This window comes from Serpula lacrymans, assembly GCF_000218685.1.
Source record: "Serpula lacrymans var. lacrymans S7.9 unplaced genomic scaffold SERLAscaffold_4, whole genome shotgun sequence".
Lineage (NCBI taxonomy): Eukaryota > Fungi > Basidiomycota > Agaricomycetes > Boletales > Serpulaceae > Serpula > Serpula lacrymans.
The window spans coordinates 2,838,592-2,857,649 of NW_006763293.1; the positions used below are offsets into that span (position 1 = coordinate 2,838,592).

A 19,058-nucleotide genomic window follows, 5' to 3' on the forward strand; every position below is an offset into this window, starting at 1 on the left:
GAGGCAGAATGTCGCCGTGGAAATTTAGCCCAATCGCGAATTTTCTTTGTCCGAGTAGGGGCAGTCCGTCGGTCTTTCACGTAAACATCCGCACAATAAATAACGTTACCATTGTCTCTCTGCGCTTTATTACACGCGTTGTACTCAGGTTTACCATCAACTCCCGCTTGTACTCAAAGCAGCTCGATAAGTGTGTTTATGGTTGAGCACGGATGCATATGAAGCTGCTTACATGCCTCCATATTCCGAAGCCTCGCGGCATCAAATGCCAGGGAAATATTCGGCTATCGTATCATTCAGGGCTCGTGTCTACAGAAGAGCGAGCGGTGGGGGATACACAATAATATCAGCGACGAACAAGATGATGGGGCTACAAATGCGGATTCTAGGACGGATGAAAGATTATGAATATATACCTGCCTGAAAACTCCTACACCACGAGCTGACATACATGAGGAACGTCCAGCCAAGATCATCGCCATGGCCTTCCTATTAGCTTGGTCAGCCAACCTCGAATCACATCCCGAAGTTTCAATGGGAGCCCGTAATCTCCAATTGTAGTATCACTGCCAACTTTCGCAGATGATCTGACCCCGGAACGTGGAAGCGTAGACTGCCAACTGATATTTTCGTTCGTTCTCCTCGAAATCCCACGAAGAATATCTTCCCCGCATTCTTCGTATACTTTGGCCAGTTCAGCGCTACGCTCGTAGTATGGACGGCGGACTGCATACGGCGCCAGTCCATTATATTTACGGACTAATGAGTTCAGTTCCGTTATCGCCGTATCATGATACGATCGTTCACGCTCTTCCCATTCGTCATCTCGCAAAGAGGTGATATCAGCGAGAGCCAACGATGGAAGGTAAGTCGCAGGCTGCGACACCGTGAGCATCCTGACCGCACGCCTCGTCCAGGACTGTCGAAGCATTTCTCTAAAAGAGTTGATAGCAGATTCTAGTTCTACTCAATAATTAGTTTCACCTATCGTAAGAACCCTATGTCTGACAAACCTAGTTGAACCTCTACCCATGGTGGAGATGCACCATTCCGTTGCACGATACGGTTCATTAAGAACTCTTCTCGTGCGATAAATGGATTGCGTTCATCGCTTTGTCGCACCAACGGCTGACCTCTACCCTTGACTTTATCAAATTGACCCGCAAGTCGTGCTTTCTGAGACAGTCAGAAATGAGCAACGAAACGACAGCAGAACAAAAGAGATACCTCAATCTTATCCTCAATCATACTCTGCCATCCCCTCATGCTAACAGGATTAGCTCGAACGGAAGGTCTATTCTCACCATGGCCACTCTTGATTCCAAGCCGATAGTCCAAGGTAGACTCCCTCGCCCGAGTCAACCGACCAGCTTGCTCCTTCCGCTTCTGCAACTCCCTCTCCGTCTTCCGAGTTCGCTCATCCGTAGCGGAAGACTTCGTAGATGTCCGGGCGGACACCAGAGGGAACGTGCCCAACTTGATAGACGCAGTTGCGTGCGAAGGCGCTTTGAAAGTCGTATGCCACGGTTTATGGCCTTCGACCGCTGGGAGCAAAGGTTCATTCGCTACTTCCTCCCAATTCCGTGATGCCCTCTCCGTCTCAGATATGGAAGCAGCGTCCGAGTGTATGCGCGGTGGAACCTGCTTCAACTTTTCCTCTGCCGTCCTGATAGGACCGCCCCGCAACGGCTTGTACTTGTCCACAAGCATACGCAGAACAGCATCCTGCATCGACTCTTCCCCCGTCCAGTTCTCATTTTGGTTCTCTAGAAGAGTAATATTGCTGGGCCTCTTTGGTGAGGGGGATTCCGCTTCTTCCGCCTCCTCGCGAGCAGCATCTGCGAATAATTTTGCGCTGGCACTTCGCTCATCACTTGATTTAGCTATATTACCCTTATGTATGCTCCTAGATGCAAGCCATGCCCTAGGTGCAGGCGCCAAAGGGTTTTGGAGAATCTGGGATGAACGGAAGCTGCTGGTCAAGCGCACAGTCATGCAATTATTTGGCTATGTTGATGCAAGGCGGCACACAAAAATTATCGCAAATAGAAACCCCCTGATTGGCAGAAAATACATATGCTACACTGGTGCTACACATATAGCTGCTTTCCTTTCTTCCGCTACCTTTAGTTTTTGTTATAACAGTACAGCAAAAAGAAATAACGTGTTTTTCTCTTAGGCAACAGTGTCGGGTTTCCTCAGATCAAATTCGAAGGGTACTGGAAGTCCTCCAAGCCCACAAAATTCTCCTTGATGCTGCGTGCAGAGACGAATCGGTAGAAAATGCTGATACTTCCGGCTTTGTCGTTCGTACCGCTCGCGCGTGCTCCACCGAAGGGCTGTTGGCCTACAACAGCACCAGTACATTTCTCGTTGTAGTACACGTTACCAGAGGAGTTGCGAAGCTTGTTGGTGGCGAGCACGAGAGCCTTGCGGTCAGCCGCGAAACTAATTAGTTGGAGGACAGTGAGTAACAAAAAAAACAAAAGAAATGATGATTGTATGCGCGTACATGGAACCTGTCAGAGCGTAAGGTGAAGTGCTGTCGATGAGCTCGAGGGTCTTCTCAAAGTCTGCATCATCGTAAACGTAAACCTTGACCAGGCGGCTTCAGCAATAGTTGGAAAAGTGGTGACTACGATACTCACAGTAACGACAGGACCGAAAATTTCCTCAGCCATGGTGACGGAACGCGGGTCTTTGGTCAGAATGACGGTGGGTTGGATGAAATAACCCTTGGAATCATCACCTAATGAGAGTTTGTTAGCTACGCCTCCTTGGATCATACAAGCCGACTCACCAGTTCCACCGATGAGAACTTCTCCTCCAGCAGCCTTCCCTTTGCCGATGTAATCAACAATTTTATCGAAAGCTGGCTTTCCTCTATGCACAAGATCATAACATTCAGCACTAAGACCTCGAGAGATAAGGCAATATCGTACATCACAGGTCCCATGAAGTTGCTAAAGTCCTGGGGTACTCCAACCTTGATCTTTGCAATCTCTCCCAGGAACTGATCTTTGAAACCCGAATTCCAGAGGGACGATGAAACATACATACGCGAAAGAGCAGAACACTTTTGTCCTGTTATTTAGAACCCGAATTAACCAAAATCGCTCTGACTGATGTTACAACCTTACCTTGATACTCAAACGCGCCTCGCACACTCTGCAACACCGCGTTCCGTACATCCGCCGATTTATGAATAACATGGAAGTTCTTGCCACCAGTCTCACCCACGATCCTTGGGTATCCCTTGTATTTGTCCAAGTTGGCAGCGATATCTTTCCACAGCTTCTTGAACACGAATGTGCTACCCGTGAAGTGGAGCGCAGAGAAAGCGGGATGGTCAATTGCTTGTGCGACTACTTCTGGGGGAGGTCCAGGGACGAATTGGATAACACCGGGGGGAACACCTGCTTCAGCAAGGATTTGGTACACGAGGTAGTTAGAGTAGGTAGCAGCTGGCGATGGTTTCCACGCCACGACATTGCCTACGAGGGCAGGTGCTGCAAGATGGCTAAATTAGATCGAAGCTAAATGCCGATTACAAGAGACGCGCGGACGTACTTCCAGGGAGGTTACCACCGATAGCGGTGAAATTGAATGGCGAAACGGCAAGGACAAAGCCTTCAAGCGCGCGGTACTCGACGCGGCTAAGGTCGTGCGTTAGCCGTCAATTTGGTTAAGGGTCGTGGTGCGGGTCGTGGTGCGGTACTTACTTCCATGTGCCCGCAGCATTTTTGGGCGGCTGTTGAATATACAGCTCTTCCACGTATTTCACACCAAATCGGAAGAAATCGGTAAGCTGCAAACCAGTATCAGTATAAGTGGCTCATATGGATTTACTTTTATGATTCCTTACCTCTGCCGCAGCATCAATCTCGGCCTGCCATGCATTTTTGCCTTGGCCCAACATCGTAGCTGCCATCAACTGATAGCGATACTTCCCACTAACGAGTTCCGCAGCTCTCAAGAAGATAGCAGCCCTATCGTTCCAAGGCATGCCCTCCCACTCAGCCTTTGCCGCAAGAGCACCATCTATCGCACTCGCCACAGTGGCCTGATCAGCTTCGTGATACGAGCAAAGATGTCTAGCGTGGTCTGATGGTATGATCTGTTTTGCCAATTTCCCAGTTTTGACCTGTAATGCGATTGGGCAAATGGGGTATGGATTACATCGATTGTTTCACTGCTTTTGATCGCACTTGCTTACTGGTTTACCATTCACGATACAAGGGACTTCGAAGGGGAGCTCCTGCTCCATCTTGACGATTGCTGCTTCTAGAGCTTTACGCTCTGATGAGCCAACCGCATAGCCTCTCTAGATCACGATCTTTGCGTGAGTCCTTCCATAATCTTACGAGACAAGGGACTAAGATAGCGCACCATGGGCTCATTGTCGACAATGGGGACCTTGAAAGACGCAAGCTGTGGGTTTGCCATAATGTGTGAGAGATACAGGTGAAAGATACGGGGTTAAAATGCAGTTATATGGTGTCTAGCAAGTAAGAAGCAAGCGTGAAGAAGGTCAGACCGCTTCATGTGTGGATACACTTTCGGATCTCAGATAGGACGACTGGCTACCTTTCCGGATCATCAACAAATCAAAAGGGTGCGATAATGTACCGCCATATCAGATTAGATAATGCCATCGGCGGATGCCGTTCACAGTAGCATGGTTCACTGGACTTCAACTAACTCCAAAGATGCCGCTGACCCACAAAATCCGCCATAATAATTGTCATAATTACAACCGGAACACCTGGTATGTCTCGTTAACACAAAAAGCCAGTACAAATACAGGAGCAAAATTGTATATAGAGTAGGTAAGTGTATTTATTATATACAAATGATCAATCAAATCACCCATTACCGCTACTACTACTAGTACATTATATTAGCACGAGGGCGAGTCCCATAAAAGAAAGTTCCAAAGATCGTAGTAAAGCTAAAAAGAACGTAACACGTCCGACTTGGATCATATCGTAGCAGGAAGCTCGTCGATCTGCTTCTTCAAAGCGTCCAAGAATCTATATGAGCAGATGATGCTGGCAGCACATCTCGGGCATCCACAAGTTTCGACGACCTGCGCCAAGAATGCCATCCCAAATATCACATCCGTAGTCGGCCGCTCAGCCAGTTCCTGCTTCGCCAACCTCTCAAACTCTTTCCACCACTTTGGGGGACAAAAATTCCCGTACGTGGACCCGTTGCACTGCATGCACTTGACGTCTTCTGGGAGCTTTAGAAGCCGCTGCGCAGCGGCAGCGCGTCTTCTGTGAAGATCCAAGAGGCGATGATAGGAGTATGCTGTGATGTATTTGAGATCATCGGATAATGGACAGTCAAGAACGTTGACAGAAAGCGTGTACTGTGATGCGATTTTTGCCTCATACTCCAAGTCATATCGACTGGCAATTGCAAAGACACGCGTTGGGGAGTCATGGAGGAAATTTGGTGATATCAAGACCTTCCTAAGACTAGATATGACGCCCACAAAGTCATATTTGACTGCGGCACCTATGACGAACCCTAGGTCATCCAAGGACGTGATAACGGGGTCTGGTACAGGATACACGTAGTGCAAAAGGGTGTCCAAGGTAGATGTATGTTCCGACATGGGAATGACAGGAAGCTGCCTGTCCTCTGGCAAGTCTGCGTAGGTGGAGATGGGTTGCGGCAAGGTGAACATGTGCTTGAAGAATGGCGAAGCTGCTGCGAGTATGCATTTGTGGACACGGAATTCGTCTTCTTCGCTGGAGAGAAGTAAGATATCAGCGTCTGGAGCGTTGAATTCGCAGTCCGTAGGTGTCGTGGTCATGGTGGTCATGGTGGTTATGGTGTGAAGATAAGTTTAGAATGAACGTGTGGGCCTCCACAGGCTTTATACGATGGGCCTAAAGCAGGGAGGTTGCGCCACATGCCTACAGCGCCGTATCCGGAGAAAGGCAGAAGACACTTGCCATTCGGAAGAAGACTGGCGGTCCAAGCATGCAATCTCAATAAGATATCTAAGCATACGTCAACAGGGGCAGGCACATTTTTGAACATTCTCCCATACACGTACAAATAAACAACGGAGTCTACCGGTAACGCTCCCCATAACGTCGGTCTCTGCTCCGGCGCCGCTCCCTTTCGCTTGGTGCTGGCACCGGTGATCGTGACCGTCGACGCCGCCGGTCACGCGGGGATTGGTCTCTTTCACGTTCGTGTCCTCTGCTTCTGCTCCGCTTGCCCCGCCGTCCGGACTCCCTACCCCCCGGGACTTCGAATACCATTCCATAGCCATCCCGATCGTGCTCTCCACCTGCTCTGTACCGCCGGGTCTCCTCCAGATCTTCTCTTCCGGCGAATCCCCCCTTCGCCTGCTTTCGTCGTGGCCCAATCTTGGGATCATTCGACCAAGAGGTATTAAGCCGTGCCACCGATTGCGAGCTAAACCACACATATTTAGAAATAATGTTGCACATTTCAGCGCCCGTCACAAAGTTCACTCACAAGTCAACCCATATCCGTCGATCGTCCACTAGAACGTTTTGCATTTTGAAGTAAGCCTGTCAATGGCGTCAGCCCCGCATCGTTCGCATATAGATCAAGTAACCTTGCCTGCTCTGCGTCTTCGCGTTTATCAAATTCTATAAACGCATACTGCAACGAGTCTCCCGTTCTCTTATCTCTTAGAACCTGGCAGCTCATAATGATACCAAACCTAGAAAAGATTAGCTCCAAATCCTCGTCGCGCGTGACGGGGTTCAGCTTGCATACGAAGAGCACGTTTTCCGGTGGTCGGACGTTTGCAAATGGGAGATCTCCCACCATCTCCAACGTCAGAGCCGATGCCGCAGCGGCTTGTTTCCTGCGTTCACGCTCTTCCTCTTCTTCTGGCAGTGTCGCAAGTGGATCCTCATCTTCAGCAATCCTAGTGGAGTTGTCTGGGGGGCGTATCGGGGAGGAGGGAGGCTGGATCAGACCTTCAGGATCGGGAAACGGATCATCTACCCGAACCAACTCAACAAAATATGTAGGTGGGTTAGAATGGAATGCATACCGAGGACGATGACGTGCCGGATGCGCACATCTTTAAACGGTCTTCCGTCTTGGTCGGTAAAAATGTCATTGAGTTTATCCAATGTCTCTAGTCCCTCCACAACGTGCCCAAAAACAGCATGCTTGCCGTCGAGGTAATCAATGTTGTCACCGAGCGTAATAAAAAACTGGCTTCCGCAGCCACCTTTGTCACCATTTAGAGAAGGCGCTATGGCCATTGACAAGGTCCCTTTATGCGTATGCTTCAGTCTAGGGACAACTTCGGGAGTAAAGTATCGAGAAGCAGACTGTCCGTCACGTTGAGATGCAATGTACGACCACACGGATTCTCCACCTGTTCCGCTCGCACTAGGATCACCGGTTTGAGCTAGGAAATCTTTGGAGACTGGGAAAAACAATCAAGTCACTATGGCGCTTCTGCCAATCTGGAGTACTCACCGTTGAAAAAGGCATTGAGGTTGTAATAATAGACTTTACAAAGCTTGAGGAAGTTCTCGCATGTTTTGGGGCACAGATCTACCTCTAGGTCCATCACGATATCTCCGAGGGACGTTTCGAATAGAACAGACATGCCAGGGTAGATGATGCGGTTTGGCGTTCTCCTCCACTAAGTATTGTTTGGGCGTTTGATACTAGGCCTTCTTCAAATTCAGCACTGGCCAATGTGATGCCGGAAGCAAACTTCGACTAGAGAAATATGAGGAACCGCAGCATAAAACAGAGAACGTGGAAAGTCGATGAATACCGCAGAGAAGTCTATGCGATGACAAAAACCAAGAAACCAAGCCGCAAGAGTCGCGAGTCGCAGTTGGAAATGAAGAGAGACAGTGCCTGCGGCACTGCAAAAAGCTGCAAAAACAAATGACCACCGCAGGGGTCGAACCTGCAATCTCCTGATCGCCGACTTAATCGTAGTCAGACGCGATGCCATTTCGCCAGGCGGCCATTATGTTTGGATCCTTACGGCATCCTAACACACGCGGCACTGACTCTTGGGCAATGGGGCGCCAGAGACTCGGAACCACTTGCATCATCCCTACCTCCAAATCATACCCCATGTTCTTTTTCTTCGCCTTGTACTTTCCGCATTCTCTGTCAGAACTGGTCTCACATCGATCTTGAATGACATACAACAATGTGGACCAATAACCAATCATTTTGGGACGCTGCGGGTCGCAGCAATCATAGGTGCGGGATAACTTCCGAATAGTTTGCTGGCTGTTAACGGAGGAACTTGGGCCCGGGACTAATTTCATATTCTCCACGAGAACTAGCCTGCTTTGCACAAGCCATCACACTAAGTATCTGAACGCCTTTGAAAATTTGAACTTTGGAGCTACACTGTCAATGGCCCGCCGCGGCGCCGCCACATCCATCTGTCAACCCCACTTCACATCTGCCAACCGGCACCTGGCCGAAAACGATAACAGAGACCTTTATAGGTTTCAGTTATAACATCTGCCCAAGTTATTTATTTACCCTTTTTTCTCAACGACTAGGTCAAGTCATTGCCCTTTTCACAGGAAAGCATACCGCTTCGTACCCCTCATTACGCCCTACAGTAGGGCCTAAAGAACTCATAACCGGAAGGTTCTGACAGCGACTCTTTCCTTATAATGTCTACAGGGCCATGACGTCCTCACAGAAAGCGAACATAACGGCCGCCTGGCGAAATGGCATCGCGTCTGACTACGATTAAGTCGGCGATCAGGAGATTGCAGGTTCGACCCCTGCGGTGGTCATATGTTTTTGCTATGTTTTTTATCATTCTATTTTGGCTCTTATCACAGTTTGCGATGTGTATCATGGCTATCTTTTGCATTTCAATTTTGACTTATCGTATGGCAAGACGGCAAGACGCAATTGCATTTTATACAGATGCCATCTAATATTATCATACAGAGACACTAGGTTCTATCTCTCCCAACAACATCGTTCCATCCTTGCTACCAGTGAGAACTATGGTTTATTCGTTAGTATTAACCATGAATGAGAATCGACTATGAACATACTGATAGGTTCCTTGGGATGGAAGTCAACAGAAGTTACAGTACCCTTATGACCAGGCAACTATCGGCAAACCGTGAACAAACCAATATCATAGAGGAAGGAAGGAAAACACATACCTTGTACAGGATCCTCCCACTCTCAACGTCCCATATACACACCATCCGGTCTGCACCACCAACGGCAACACGTCTGCCTTCATCATCTTTACTCCATGCTCCCTTCAACAGCGTGTTTTCGAAACCTGCCGGAGCGCCTTGAAGAACGCGGTGTATCCTCGCAGGGGAAGGCGAGAATGGACGAACGTCGTAGATGAATGTTTGAGAGGAGAAGGATGGGGCGAGCAGGTAGGAACCGTTGGGGGAGAGCGAAAGGGAGGTGGGCGTGTCTGTATGTCCAGAGAGCGTATACACCTGCTCGTTCTTGCGCATATCATACACCTATAATAAAAAAGAACACCAACAAGCTATCAGACAACCATTCCAAACAAAAAGCAAGAGCACAATTATCCAGTCATCCGGATAAAAACTCCACGCACATGAATCTCGTTATCAAGAGCACCGATATACACACTCTGTCCGTCTGCGCTCCAGCAAACAGACGTGACAGGACATCCTACTTCGAATACGGCAACTGACTGCCTGCTGCCCTCGTCCCCACCCTCCCATACTCTCACCGTACCATCATCCGAAGCGGTGGCTAGAAGCTCGATGCCTGCGCCCCCTGCCATCGTCCGGTCAAGCGCATTGATGATCCCGCGGTGAGCGCGTATTTTCCGTGCCCGCTTGCCAGTGGTGACATCCGTCATGAAGAGGAAGTGGTCGGCGGAGACGGTGTAGAGGAGGGGAGAGAATAGCGACCACTGGAGGTCGAGGATGGGTGCTTTATGGTGGTTGGAGAGGAGGCCGTAGTTAGTATTTGGGGGGTAGGTTCTCCATAATGCTTAATTCGAGTTGGTAATGAGGAAGTGAGGTAGAGGGGAGAGAAGAAGGGGAACGTACAAACGCTCCTGTCCGTTGAGCATGCAGCGATGTTTTGTCCTGTTGGGTCGAATCTACAGCTCAATATCTCGGCCTATATATTCGAAATTTAAGTATTATGAACAGAAAGAAAAGGTAGGAAGATACGTACTGAATGAGCCCCGCTTAAGCTAATAATCGGAGCCTCGAGACTACTCGTCCGTTTGATGGTTCGTATAAGACCTTTTTGGCGATCGTCGTTGCCAGAGGAAATGACCATTTGGCTTGTGACTGGTGAGCCCGACCGTGCCCTTTTGATGAGTGCACCCTCTGGAGGTGGTGAAGCACCTCTTTTCGACATTTTTGAGTAGCCCGAGGTCTGCAGGTAGGGTTTTAGCTTGGAAGAGGAAATCAAAGTGACGGCGAGGAAACACTCAAAGGCGGGCACGTGATCGATCTTTTCTTGACGACCTTCCTGTAGTAACACGTTCTTAGTGTTTGCAAGTAATACGACGCTTAGCAATATCCAGTATAATGTCCGTAGCATCACGAGCAATTACAAGTAACTATTAACAAACTTGTATGATACATCACCATCACTTTTAGCAAGTCTCGTAAGGTCATAAAAATCAGCACCTCTCCCTCCAGTTCTCAGCCCTACCCAGAACTCACCAGCTCACTCACTCCAGTACTCTTCCCACTAGCACCCTTATTCTCCTGCGCCTCCGCCTCGCTCCTCACCCCCGCCGCCCACCTTACAGCATCCCTCCTGCCCTTCGTCACGTCCACTCCAAACCAGATCACGATCGACGCCGCCGTGCAGAGCGCGAAGAGGAAGGGAAAGCCTTTCCAATTGTCGCCTGTGTTGTTGATGATGGCTTGGATGACGTTGGGTCCGACCATGGAGGATGCGCGGTTGGAGAGGCCGAAGAGGCCGAAGAACTGTGGGCGTGGGTGAGTGCAGGTGGGTGTGAGGGAGCGCGAGTGGGCGAGAATGGGCGTGAGTAGGTGTGAATGGGCACGAGTGGGTGCGGGTAGGCGTGAGTTGGCGTAAGTGAGCATGAGTTGGCATAAATGGGAATGTGTATAAGCAACAGTGGGCGCGAGTACGCATAAATGGGAATATCATGTGTGGGTGCAAGTAGGCGTAGGTGAGCGTGAGTGGGCGAGCGTTGACAAAGTGTGTGTGCGTACCATGTTATCAAACCCAGGTGGACTGAGCTCTGCCATCATGGTCTGTGAGAACGCATAATATGGCGCTTGGAAGATGCCAAAGACGACGTTGTAGGCCCAGAACTCCCATACGTTGTGGAAACTACAGGTTTGCTCGTGAGTGGACAGTCGCGAGGTGGTAAAGGATGTAAGAGGAATGAACATACCCGAACTTGGTCGTCCAGATCCCGATCATTCCCCAGAGCGGTATGAGGATCGTTACAACGTTAGTGACGACAAACTATCATAGCACAAGCACAGGAGTGTGAGTCTAGGGATAACAACAACTCGAGAAGGGCGGAGATGATAGGCGTGACGAACCATCTTCTTAGTACTGATCTTCCACCATTTCTGGATATACCAAAACCCAAGCGTGCTCATGGTGGATGTGACGGCTTGGGCGAGGCCGAGGTATGTGTTCTGCAGGAATGAGAACTGGAATTTGTCGTTTTGACAGATTGAGATCAGAGTTCCAGTGGTGTTTAGTCCCTGTATATCGAGATTAATGAAGGAAGCGGTGAGGAGGAAGGTTGAGGGAAACGTACATCAGCGAGGAGGAAGAATGAAAAGAGGTAGATGAAAGTGTATGGAAGCTGTTTGTAAGTCTTCAGGGCTGCCCATATCTTCACGGTACGGGATAAGTCCACATATGAGAACTTGCACGTCGTCTGAACATACCTGTTTCCAGCCTATTGTGATATAGTGTTCTCCCTTTGGTAGAGGGGGGCCAGGCCGGGGCTGTTGGAATATAACTGCATGATATTGTTCTTAGAAATGAGCGCTGCAAGAGTAAAATAGAACGAGGATGGTACGTACACCACCATATACCCAGTACCACCCAGTACGCGTTGGTACTGCACGTCACGTTCGTGAAAGAGTAAAAAATAAGATAAGACGCGAAAAAGAATGAGCGTGAGGGACATACAGGACCAGTGTGTAGTTATCCACAAGCGGGTTGTTAGCGAGAGGGAGGAGGAGTGAGAGATTGAGCGCGAGGGTGAAGATGTAACCGATGTTACTGTGCATCTACACAAAACAAGGAATATGGATGAGTTCAAGTAGATGCGGTTCCAGGTACTCTCAAGTCGGGATGGGAGAGAAAGAGAAAAGGCAACTCACGGTACTGATGTTACTGATCCTGTTTTTCTCGAGACTCTCTTCGACCTCATATACCTCTGGTGATATCTCTCCATTCTCGTATTCATCTCTGAGCTTGCGAGCGTGGGGAGTGTTTCTGGCGAGACGGGGAAATAAGGCTGCGTAGAATACGAGGGTTGCACCGTAGGTGATGAATCCAATCATAAACAGCGCCATCGCCGCTGGCCACCGTTCAGGAGCTATCAACCATTCAGCAATATAAGTTACAGCCAAAACCCTGACACCAAGACAAAACCAATCCTACTTACTCGTAAGACTCATACTAGCAAATTGACTCGCCCAACAGATAACAGTGACGACAAACAGGAGCCACCGCCCGAACGTGCCGTAGTCTGCTGCAGAGCCGATGGTGGTGAAGATGGCGGTCATGGCGGCGAAGCTGACCCCATTTGCGACGAGGACGACGCTCGAGACTGCCTTGGTGCCGCTTCCCCATGGGAGGACGCACTGGCCAGAAGAAGTAGCAGCAGTGCAGGATGAGCCGGGTCCTGCGATAGGGTCGTACCCTGCAGAAGTCGCGAGAGATTGGAAGAGGGTCATGAGGTAGTTGAGAGGACCGACGCCCTGTACGAGGAAGGAATATGAACCCATATATATACACTGGATTAGAGTTGGAACATACGTTATCGCCATTGTAATACACTTGAACGCCGCGTGTCAATGAGCAATTGATAGTGTAAGGTGGAAAGCAAGCAAAAGAAACGTACGGTAGTAGCTCCAAAGTTCCCTCCTTGTTACGATAGGTTCATCCTTGTTAATGGATGAGATGAACACATGTTTCTTGCGTCCTTGAGGGAGAGCTACATCAGCCTGAGAGGCGTCGCTGCCCAGCTTATCGTCCACATAGTCCACATCAGCCAAATCTGCATGTGGGACAGGGTTTTCTGGAGCAGGGATTTTTGACATGACTTGACAGAGTGTACGCGTCGGGGGTTAGTGTGCAATCCGTCGTCGTCTTTGCTGAAAAGCCTTGCGTCAATACCGCAACGAAATAGACCTGAACCTTGCAAGGGACGGTTACGGACCGTGATCGAGTTGCCCGACAGATATAAGTACCAAAAGTGGAGTGCTTTTATGGTGCCTGCGTCTTATCAGAAGGTCACAAGGCACGAATTTTTATCTGGGAGCGGCAAGATATGGCCTACAAAATTTCAAAACTAGCATAAGTAAGTGTCGTAACAAAGGCTGTTATCTGAACGCATGGTGGAACGTATAAGGATGCAAGGATACTCACTACAGTTGCACTACAGCGCATAAAGCGGACGGACAAGCATGAGTTCGGTTTAGAGCTCTATCAGTCCGGGGAACCAATTTGCAAAACATTCGATCAGCAGATTCACTCGTTCGCGTGGTCAGTTTCAGTGGCGGTGCCTACCACTTCGGCATTACCCGGCCAACACTCTTTGCAGTAAACCACCATGTCGCTCCACACTATGCACATCACATGAATCTCAACCATTGAGCATTATACTGGCAACGAGAAACGAAGTGGAAAATTTGCAAATGCGAAGGATATATCGGTAAGTCTGACTTCTACGATCTATGTTTTCTTTTGTCCGACGTAAAGATGAGAATAAGCACTCACTTGACAGCGCATGGCGCTGTTTTCGCTGCGTTTATGCCGTGTATCCTTAGTGGTTCAGGCAAGTAACCGCTGAAACGCGTCCATAGAATAGCTGGGTGACAGTTGTAATTTGCAAGCAGAACGTCTAGAAATTGTCACAACACACCCTTTATCAGCTGCTGACCTTTTCTTTCAACTTTTTGACAGGCGATGAATTGTTTTGTACCTTCGCCGTTCGTCGCATGATCCTTGTGTGATAAAATCGAGCCGCCGTACAACGCACCTGGCCCTTTCATTATCATCCATCCCAATTGAACAATGGTTCGACTGGCCCAGCCTGCCCTTAAGGGCATCTGATAGTCCGATTTACGGCTCAAGCCTCAACGTCCTAACTTTCGCTGTCCCACCGTACATCTCGAACCTATGAGCAAAGCTTGTTTACATTTCGCTCGATCTCATCCTGGTAATCTCTGGAGTATTCACACACGGAAGTAGACCACCATCCGAACTTGTTACCGGTGAATTTCAAAGCTCACCTCTTTCTTTTTGGTACTCTCGAAAGTTGACATTTACTTCTATTTGTGCAAGAATTCATCGTATTAGTGTAATACCACATTTTGAGCGCATATTTTTCCTATTTTCCGGTGATAGCACGTAGTCTGTTTATGATGGCAGTACTGATTCAAGTTGTATTGACATTGATTGCAAAAGCCCCTAGCTATAAGATATCAGAGAAGTGAATAGAAGTGGATATATGCTGTAATTCGGTTATGTACGACTTGAGCTAGATTTGTCCCCAAGTTGCCCTGTCTTTTAGTCATACTCCAGGTTGTGCCAAAACAAGTTCATGTCCGTTCCATTTGCCTTTGTCCCCAGAAAAGTAGCAAGACCAGCCAAGACCCAAGGCCATTCCCTTTCCAGCTCTGCCAAACCCCCCATCCCAGCGCCCACACACAATGTTGAACCCCCATTAAACTCAAGAGACAAGGGCAAAGCAAAAGCGACTGAAGCCCCAAACACCAACCGCTCAGAAGAAGACCACGCCATTCTCGTCCTTCTAGCCCTATCAGACTACACCATCTGGCTCGACTCTGACTTTCGACGCGCACTCGAACAATCCCTAGACAAAGACGCGCAGGATGCTGGATGTACGTCTTTCCTTTTTCTCTCCTTATCACCCAGAGGAAAACGAGACTTATGCGAGTCTTTGCATCGTGACAAGTTATCCCTCTCAGCTACCTCCTCCGCCGTTCTCGATCTCGTCTCCCATCTCGACAGTCAAGAGGTCCCCCGGAGAGCGGGGTGGTAAGAGCTTTGCGATCATATGCTGCCGACTTTTTGGAGGTTAGGATGTTAGTTTCTGCCCCGTCGAGTTCTGTGTGGGATCCACAGGGAAACGCTACTCATCCAAGCCAGAGGGAAGTCGGTGGGTATGAAGTTCGGAGGAAAGATTGGCACAGCATGCTCGAGCATCCCACAAGGAGTTTTGGCAGGGATCAATGGGAGAAAAGGACTGTATATTTGGTACGCATATAGTCAACTTCAAGTTGAGGTTTACAGGACTTATGATGACGCTGGATGGCTGTCATGATGTCGTATAGGAAAATATACCGCTACAATACCGCACCGTCCCGGGAATCGCTAGGTTCACTTCAAGCCTTCTCGGCTCGAGCTCCATCATGCATATCCAAAACATTGTCCTTCCACCTCACCACCTCGATAAACCAGGCGACACGCCAAAGTGTAAAGGATTCGCGCTCGTCACGCTGTCTCATACCGAGGACCGCGACGCGCTTTTAGCAGAGTGGCCCTGGAAGCGTAGCTGGGCGGTGGGCGCGAGGGGCGGCAAGGACAAGGATTCCGCGTACAAAGTGGAGCAAGAGAAAGGGAGAGAGGTAGAGCAGACAGTGGAATTTCGAGAAGCGGTCAAGTTCGGTCTGCGGTGCTTGACGAAGGAGCGCTGGGATAGGTTGAATGAGGAGTATGTCGCGTATGGGCAGAGACTCTTGAATGAGCTGGTGGAAAGCGACGAGGATACTATGGCCATCAGCGATGCCCAGCTCGAACTTGAACCTGGAGGGAACGAGGACCCTCGTGTTGCTCAAGAAACTGACGTTCCTCCCGTACAACCAAGTCATCACGCTCCCAGTCGTCCTATCACGACGATATCTTCACCCTACCCTCTCGATTGTCTCGTCTTCGTCAGGAATGTTCATCCAGACACCAACAAGACTACTCTACGCTCACTTTTGTCCGTACCGTTTCAAGGTGACTCTGCAAAAGGTTCAAAGCAAACCGAGGGCATCGATTACGTCGACTTCAGTAAGGGAATGGACTCTGTAAGCTCCTCTTCCCGGACTTCCATATCAATACTTTCTCTGACCTTTGAATCTCACCCAGTGTTTTCTGAGACTTTCAACACCAGAACATACGCATATCATGACAGAACATTTTTTAATTAATCCGACAACACAATTTCAAGGGTTAGACGATAAAGGCAGAACTCCGGGCCCCACAGACAAGACTATCATAGTCGAAGTCGTACAAGGGAGAAAAGAAGAGCTATACTGGGAGAAAGTACCCGAAAAAGTTAGGCGACAGGCCGTGCAAAAGGCTGTATGCGCTCAGAGTTCCAAGGAGGAGGCTGCGAACGACCAGGTACCACCTTTCGAAACGTCCGATAACTCGAAGAACCGTAAAAAGAGGAAGCGTGATAAGTAGAGTACTTTCGTCGAGTGGGGTGTTAATTCAAAACATGGGGTAAAAGTATTTTATACTAGATAATGCAAGACAGGACAGCAGTAAACACAGATGAACATGAAGGAAGAGGTAACCGAATGTTCAACGAGAAGAGTGAAATGGGCTTGGGACTATATACCGTATCCCTCCGCGCGTAGTTTATCCCTGACGCGTACCAGGGCTTTTCCAAGTTCATTGGCACCGTCGCCCAGAGGTCCCTCACCCCAATATGTGTGGGCGTCTGCATATACAAGATCTGCAATACCTGTATTTAGGAGTAGACTGCGCAGATCTGGATGTTGCTTGAATTTATGATAGAGTACTTCTTCCGTCTGACAAAAGCCACACTCAACATCAGCACAGTAGATCGTCACCAAATGTAATTGATACACAACTTACCACCTTCAGAAATACATTCCCCCAGTCCGAGCGTACATGTTCTTGCATACCAGCAGACAGGGTGTATACTTCGTTGACATCTTTACACTTTCGTATTCGCTCTGCGAGATCTGGGTGTTGGTGCTTGAATTTTAGGGCTTCGAGGAGATGCAGTGCGGTGGGGTATATTTTTTGCTCGTACATGACTCTGTGCGTTGAGTGGTTGAGGAATCCCCTGAGCTCGTTACGATGGTCAAATTTTATCGCGGTTAGCTGTTGTGTTGCGGAGGTCCCCGCGGAGGGTGATAAGATGGAGGGTCCTGGGGTGGGAGCACGACCAGGTCGCACTCTTGGTGTATGCATCGTAGGGCCGATGCCGGTGTTATGAGGTGTAGCTTCAGACGCAGGAACGACAAAAGCTGGCACCGTATTTGATCGCTGATGTCCAGGTCTATTGAGCAGTTCGTTAAACGAATTGGGCAGAGTATCAATCTTGGACGACGACGAGGTGCTAAACGATCGGAACAGGCCCTTTCGCGTCTTCTTATTCTTGTTCAAGAAAGACCCAAAGAGGCCACCTTTGCGTGAGGTGGAGGCGGGTGGCGGCGGTGGGTCGATGGGAGTGACGCCAATGCCCCCAGCTGGATCCCTAGAGTTTGGGAATAGCGTTCGATCGGAAGGGAGGTTGTGTAGTAGATTACGATACGGGCTACTCTCCCAGAGGTCAGCTGGCGGTGCGGGAAGAGGATTGCGCGTGGGCTCAGGGTTGTGCATCGGTTCTCTTTGGGGTGGGCCCGCAGGAGCATAAAAGTTGGTGAAGCTGGGCCGACGATGGTTTTCTGGACGATGTCCGTTGGGTTCTTGAGATGGGAAGGTGGGATTGGGAGGTGGGATGACGGGATCAGATTGAGGATCGGGATAGGAGGGTATCACCCCGGGATTGTCTCCATACGGCTCTGGCATGCGCGCGCCTCCTGATGGAGGAGGTGCTGGCATATCGCCCATGGACTGGGGCATCGGCGTCGATTGAACAGGCCTGGAATTGTTCCCATACGGCTCTGGCATGCGCAGACCCCCAGATGGAGGAGGCTGGCTTGTATTTGGAGTGGGCATACGGGCGACTGGTGGGGGCATTGAACTGGACTGAGGAGGTGCAGGTTGAGCTGGCATTTGGGAGGACGGCTGGGGCATGGTCGCTGCAGGTGGAGCGTGTGTTCTCTGTGGTTGCGAAGCTGGGCGTGGGTATACAGGCTGCTGCATCGTCGCTGGTGCTATAGGGTAAAAAGCAGGAGGGTATGGGTTATATTGCGGCAGGGTGTATACCGGCTGCATGTGTGGGTCTAGGTTGTGGCTTTTCAGAGTAAGCAAATAAAAATCGCGGTATGACACGCACAATATTGGGGTCCGTACGCGATGTATGGTGCAGGTGCAGGTGCGGCGGCTATGGGGTAGCCTGGCGGGAGATAATAGTTTTCATAGCGCTCTTTTCCCTTCCTGCTCTTCCCGCCAATTGTCCATTTGCTCTGGGGTATGTCGTAGTACGCTTGAGCAGTTCCTGGAGCGGGAAGAGGATAGGCGGAATGTTTAGATGAACTTGAACCCATGTGTGTTTTATTAAAGGTGATATATCGATATCGGCGAAACGTAGGTGTGGCAGGTGGACCCTAGATGACCAGAAGGTATAGGAAGGAGAACGTTAATGCAGTGTCGAGAACGTGAACGTGCAATCGCGAAGCAAAATGCTATGCGAATTCGTGAATCGTTATAGATTTGTATGATTATCTTTGGACATGAGGAGAACACGAGGTCGTTTCAGATGCAGGAATACTTCGGATGGTATCACTGGCAGTGTGTTAAGAAAAGAACCTGAGAGACCTTTGGACGAGTTTTCAGAAAACCAACACTCAGACTCTGATTAGCCGAGATCACGTTAGGACTGCAGACATGTCAGGTTTCTGCTTGCAACATAGCCTTATTCAACTTGTAAATAC

The 19,058-nt window shown here is 49.4% G+C and overlaps 9 protein-coding genes across 9 annotated transcripts; 1 reads left to right on the forward strand and 8 right to left on the reverse strand.

Annotated features, from left to right (window-relative positions):
- Positions 1-268: 268 nt before the first annotated feature.
- On the reverse strand, positions 269-2,011 carry SERLADRAFT_462434 (uncharacterized protein; the record flags this gene model as incomplete). Its single annotated transcript, XM_007316055.1, has 3 exons — positions 269-963; positions 1,014-1,176; positions 1,228-2,011. 3 exons carry the CDS (start codon positions 1,993-1,995, stop codon positions 473-475), a joined length of 1,422 nt encoding a protein of 473 aa, XP_007316117.1.
- Positions 2,002-4,568, reverse strand: SERLADRAFT_462439 (uncharacterized protein; the record flags this gene model as incomplete). Its single annotated transcript, XM_007316056.1, has 11 exons — positions 2,002-2,448; positions 2,513-2,595; positions 2,649-2,749; positions 2,801-2,883; positions 2,943-3,084; positions 3,141-3,509; positions 3,571-3,656; positions 3,723-3,808; positions 3,866-4,144; positions 4,217-4,324; positions 4,390-4,568. The coding sequence occupies 11 exons, from the start codon at positions 4,444-4,446 to the stop codon at positions 2,199-2,201; spliced, it is 1,644 nt and encodes a 547-aa protein (XP_007316118.1).
- A 718-nt stretch (positions 4,569-5,286) lies between these two features.
- SERLADRAFT_383967 (uncharacterized protein) lies at positions 5,287-5,746 on the reverse strand (the record flags this gene model as incomplete). Its single annotated transcript, XM_007316057.1, has 1 exon — positions 5,287-5,746. A coding segment is annotated over one exon (365 nt), but the record flags the coding sequence as incomplete, so codon positions are not given.
- Positions 5,747-6,086: 340 nt separating this feature from the next.
- On the reverse strand, positions 6,087-7,621 carry SERLADRAFT_367589 (uncharacterized protein; the record flags this gene model as incomplete). The annotated part of the gene is made up of 5 exons (XM_007316058.1): positions 6,087-6,438; positions 6,502-6,557; positions 6,610-6,998; positions 7,052-7,435; positions 7,489-7,621. The coding sequence occupies 5 exons, from the start codon at positions 7,619-7,621 to the stop codon at positions 6,087-6,089; spliced, it is 1,314 nt and encodes a 437-aa protein (XP_007316120.1).
- Positions 7,622-8,944: 1,323 nt separating this feature from the next.
- On the reverse strand, positions 8,945-10,377 carry SERLADRAFT_367590 (uncharacterized protein; the record flags this gene model as incomplete). Its single annotated transcript, XM_007316059.1, has 6 exons — positions 8,945-9,009; positions 9,063-9,120; positions 9,177-9,497; positions 9,596-9,999; positions 10,059-10,131; positions 10,189-10,377. 6 exons carry the CDS (start codon positions 10,375-10,377, stop codon positions 8,945-8,947), a joined length of 1,110 nt encoding a protein of 369 aa, XP_007316121.1.
- A 296-nt stretch (positions 10,378-10,673) lies between these two features.
- On the reverse strand, positions 10,674-13,292 carry SERLADRAFT_347095 (uncharacterized protein; the record flags this gene model as incomplete). The annotated part of the gene is made up of 12 exons (XM_007316060.1): positions 10,674-10,958; positions 11,211-11,331; positions 11,396-11,469; positions 11,550-11,717; positions 11,774-11,851; positions 11,907-11,980; positions 12,045-12,082; positions 12,154-12,254; positions 12,348-12,565; positions 12,635-12,950; positions 13,009-13,028; positions 13,094-13,292. 12 exons carry the CDS (start codon positions 13,290-13,292, stop codon positions 10,674-10,676), a joined length of 1,692 nt encoding a protein of 563 aa, XP_007316122.1.
- Positions 13,293-13,827: 535 nt separating this feature from the next.
- Positions 13,828-14,711, reverse strand: SERLADRAFT_462449 (uncharacterized protein; the record flags this gene model as incomplete). Its single annotated transcript, XM_007316061.1, has 2 exons — positions 13,828-13,906; positions 13,958-14,711. The coding sequence occupies one exon, from the start codon at positions 14,301-14,303 to the stop codon at positions 14,106-14,108; it is 198 nt and encodes a 65-aa protein (XP_007316123.1).
- Positions 14,712-14,797: 86 nt separating this feature from the next.
- SERLADRAFT_367593 (uncharacterized protein) lies at positions 14,798-16,671 on the forward strand (the record flags this gene model as incomplete). The annotated part of the gene is made up of 4 exons (XM_007316062.1): positions 14,798-15,098; positions 15,173-15,474; positions 15,552-16,289; positions 16,351-16,671. The coding sequence occupies 4 exons, from the start codon at positions 14,798-14,800 to the stop codon at positions 16,669-16,671; spliced, it is 1,662 nt and encodes a 553-aa protein (XP_007316124.1).
- Positions 16,672-16,820: 149 nt separating this feature from the next.
- Positions 16,821-17,430, reverse strand: SERLADRAFT_347359 (uncharacterized protein; the record flags this gene model as incomplete). The annotated part of the gene is made up of 2 exons (XM_007316063.1): positions 16,821-17,021; positions 17,089-17,430. The coding sequence occupies 2 exons, from the start codon at positions 17,428-17,430 to the stop codon at positions 16,821-16,823; spliced, it is 543 nt and encodes a 180-aa protein (XP_007316125.1).
- Positions 17,431-19,058: the final 1,628 nt, after the last annotated feature.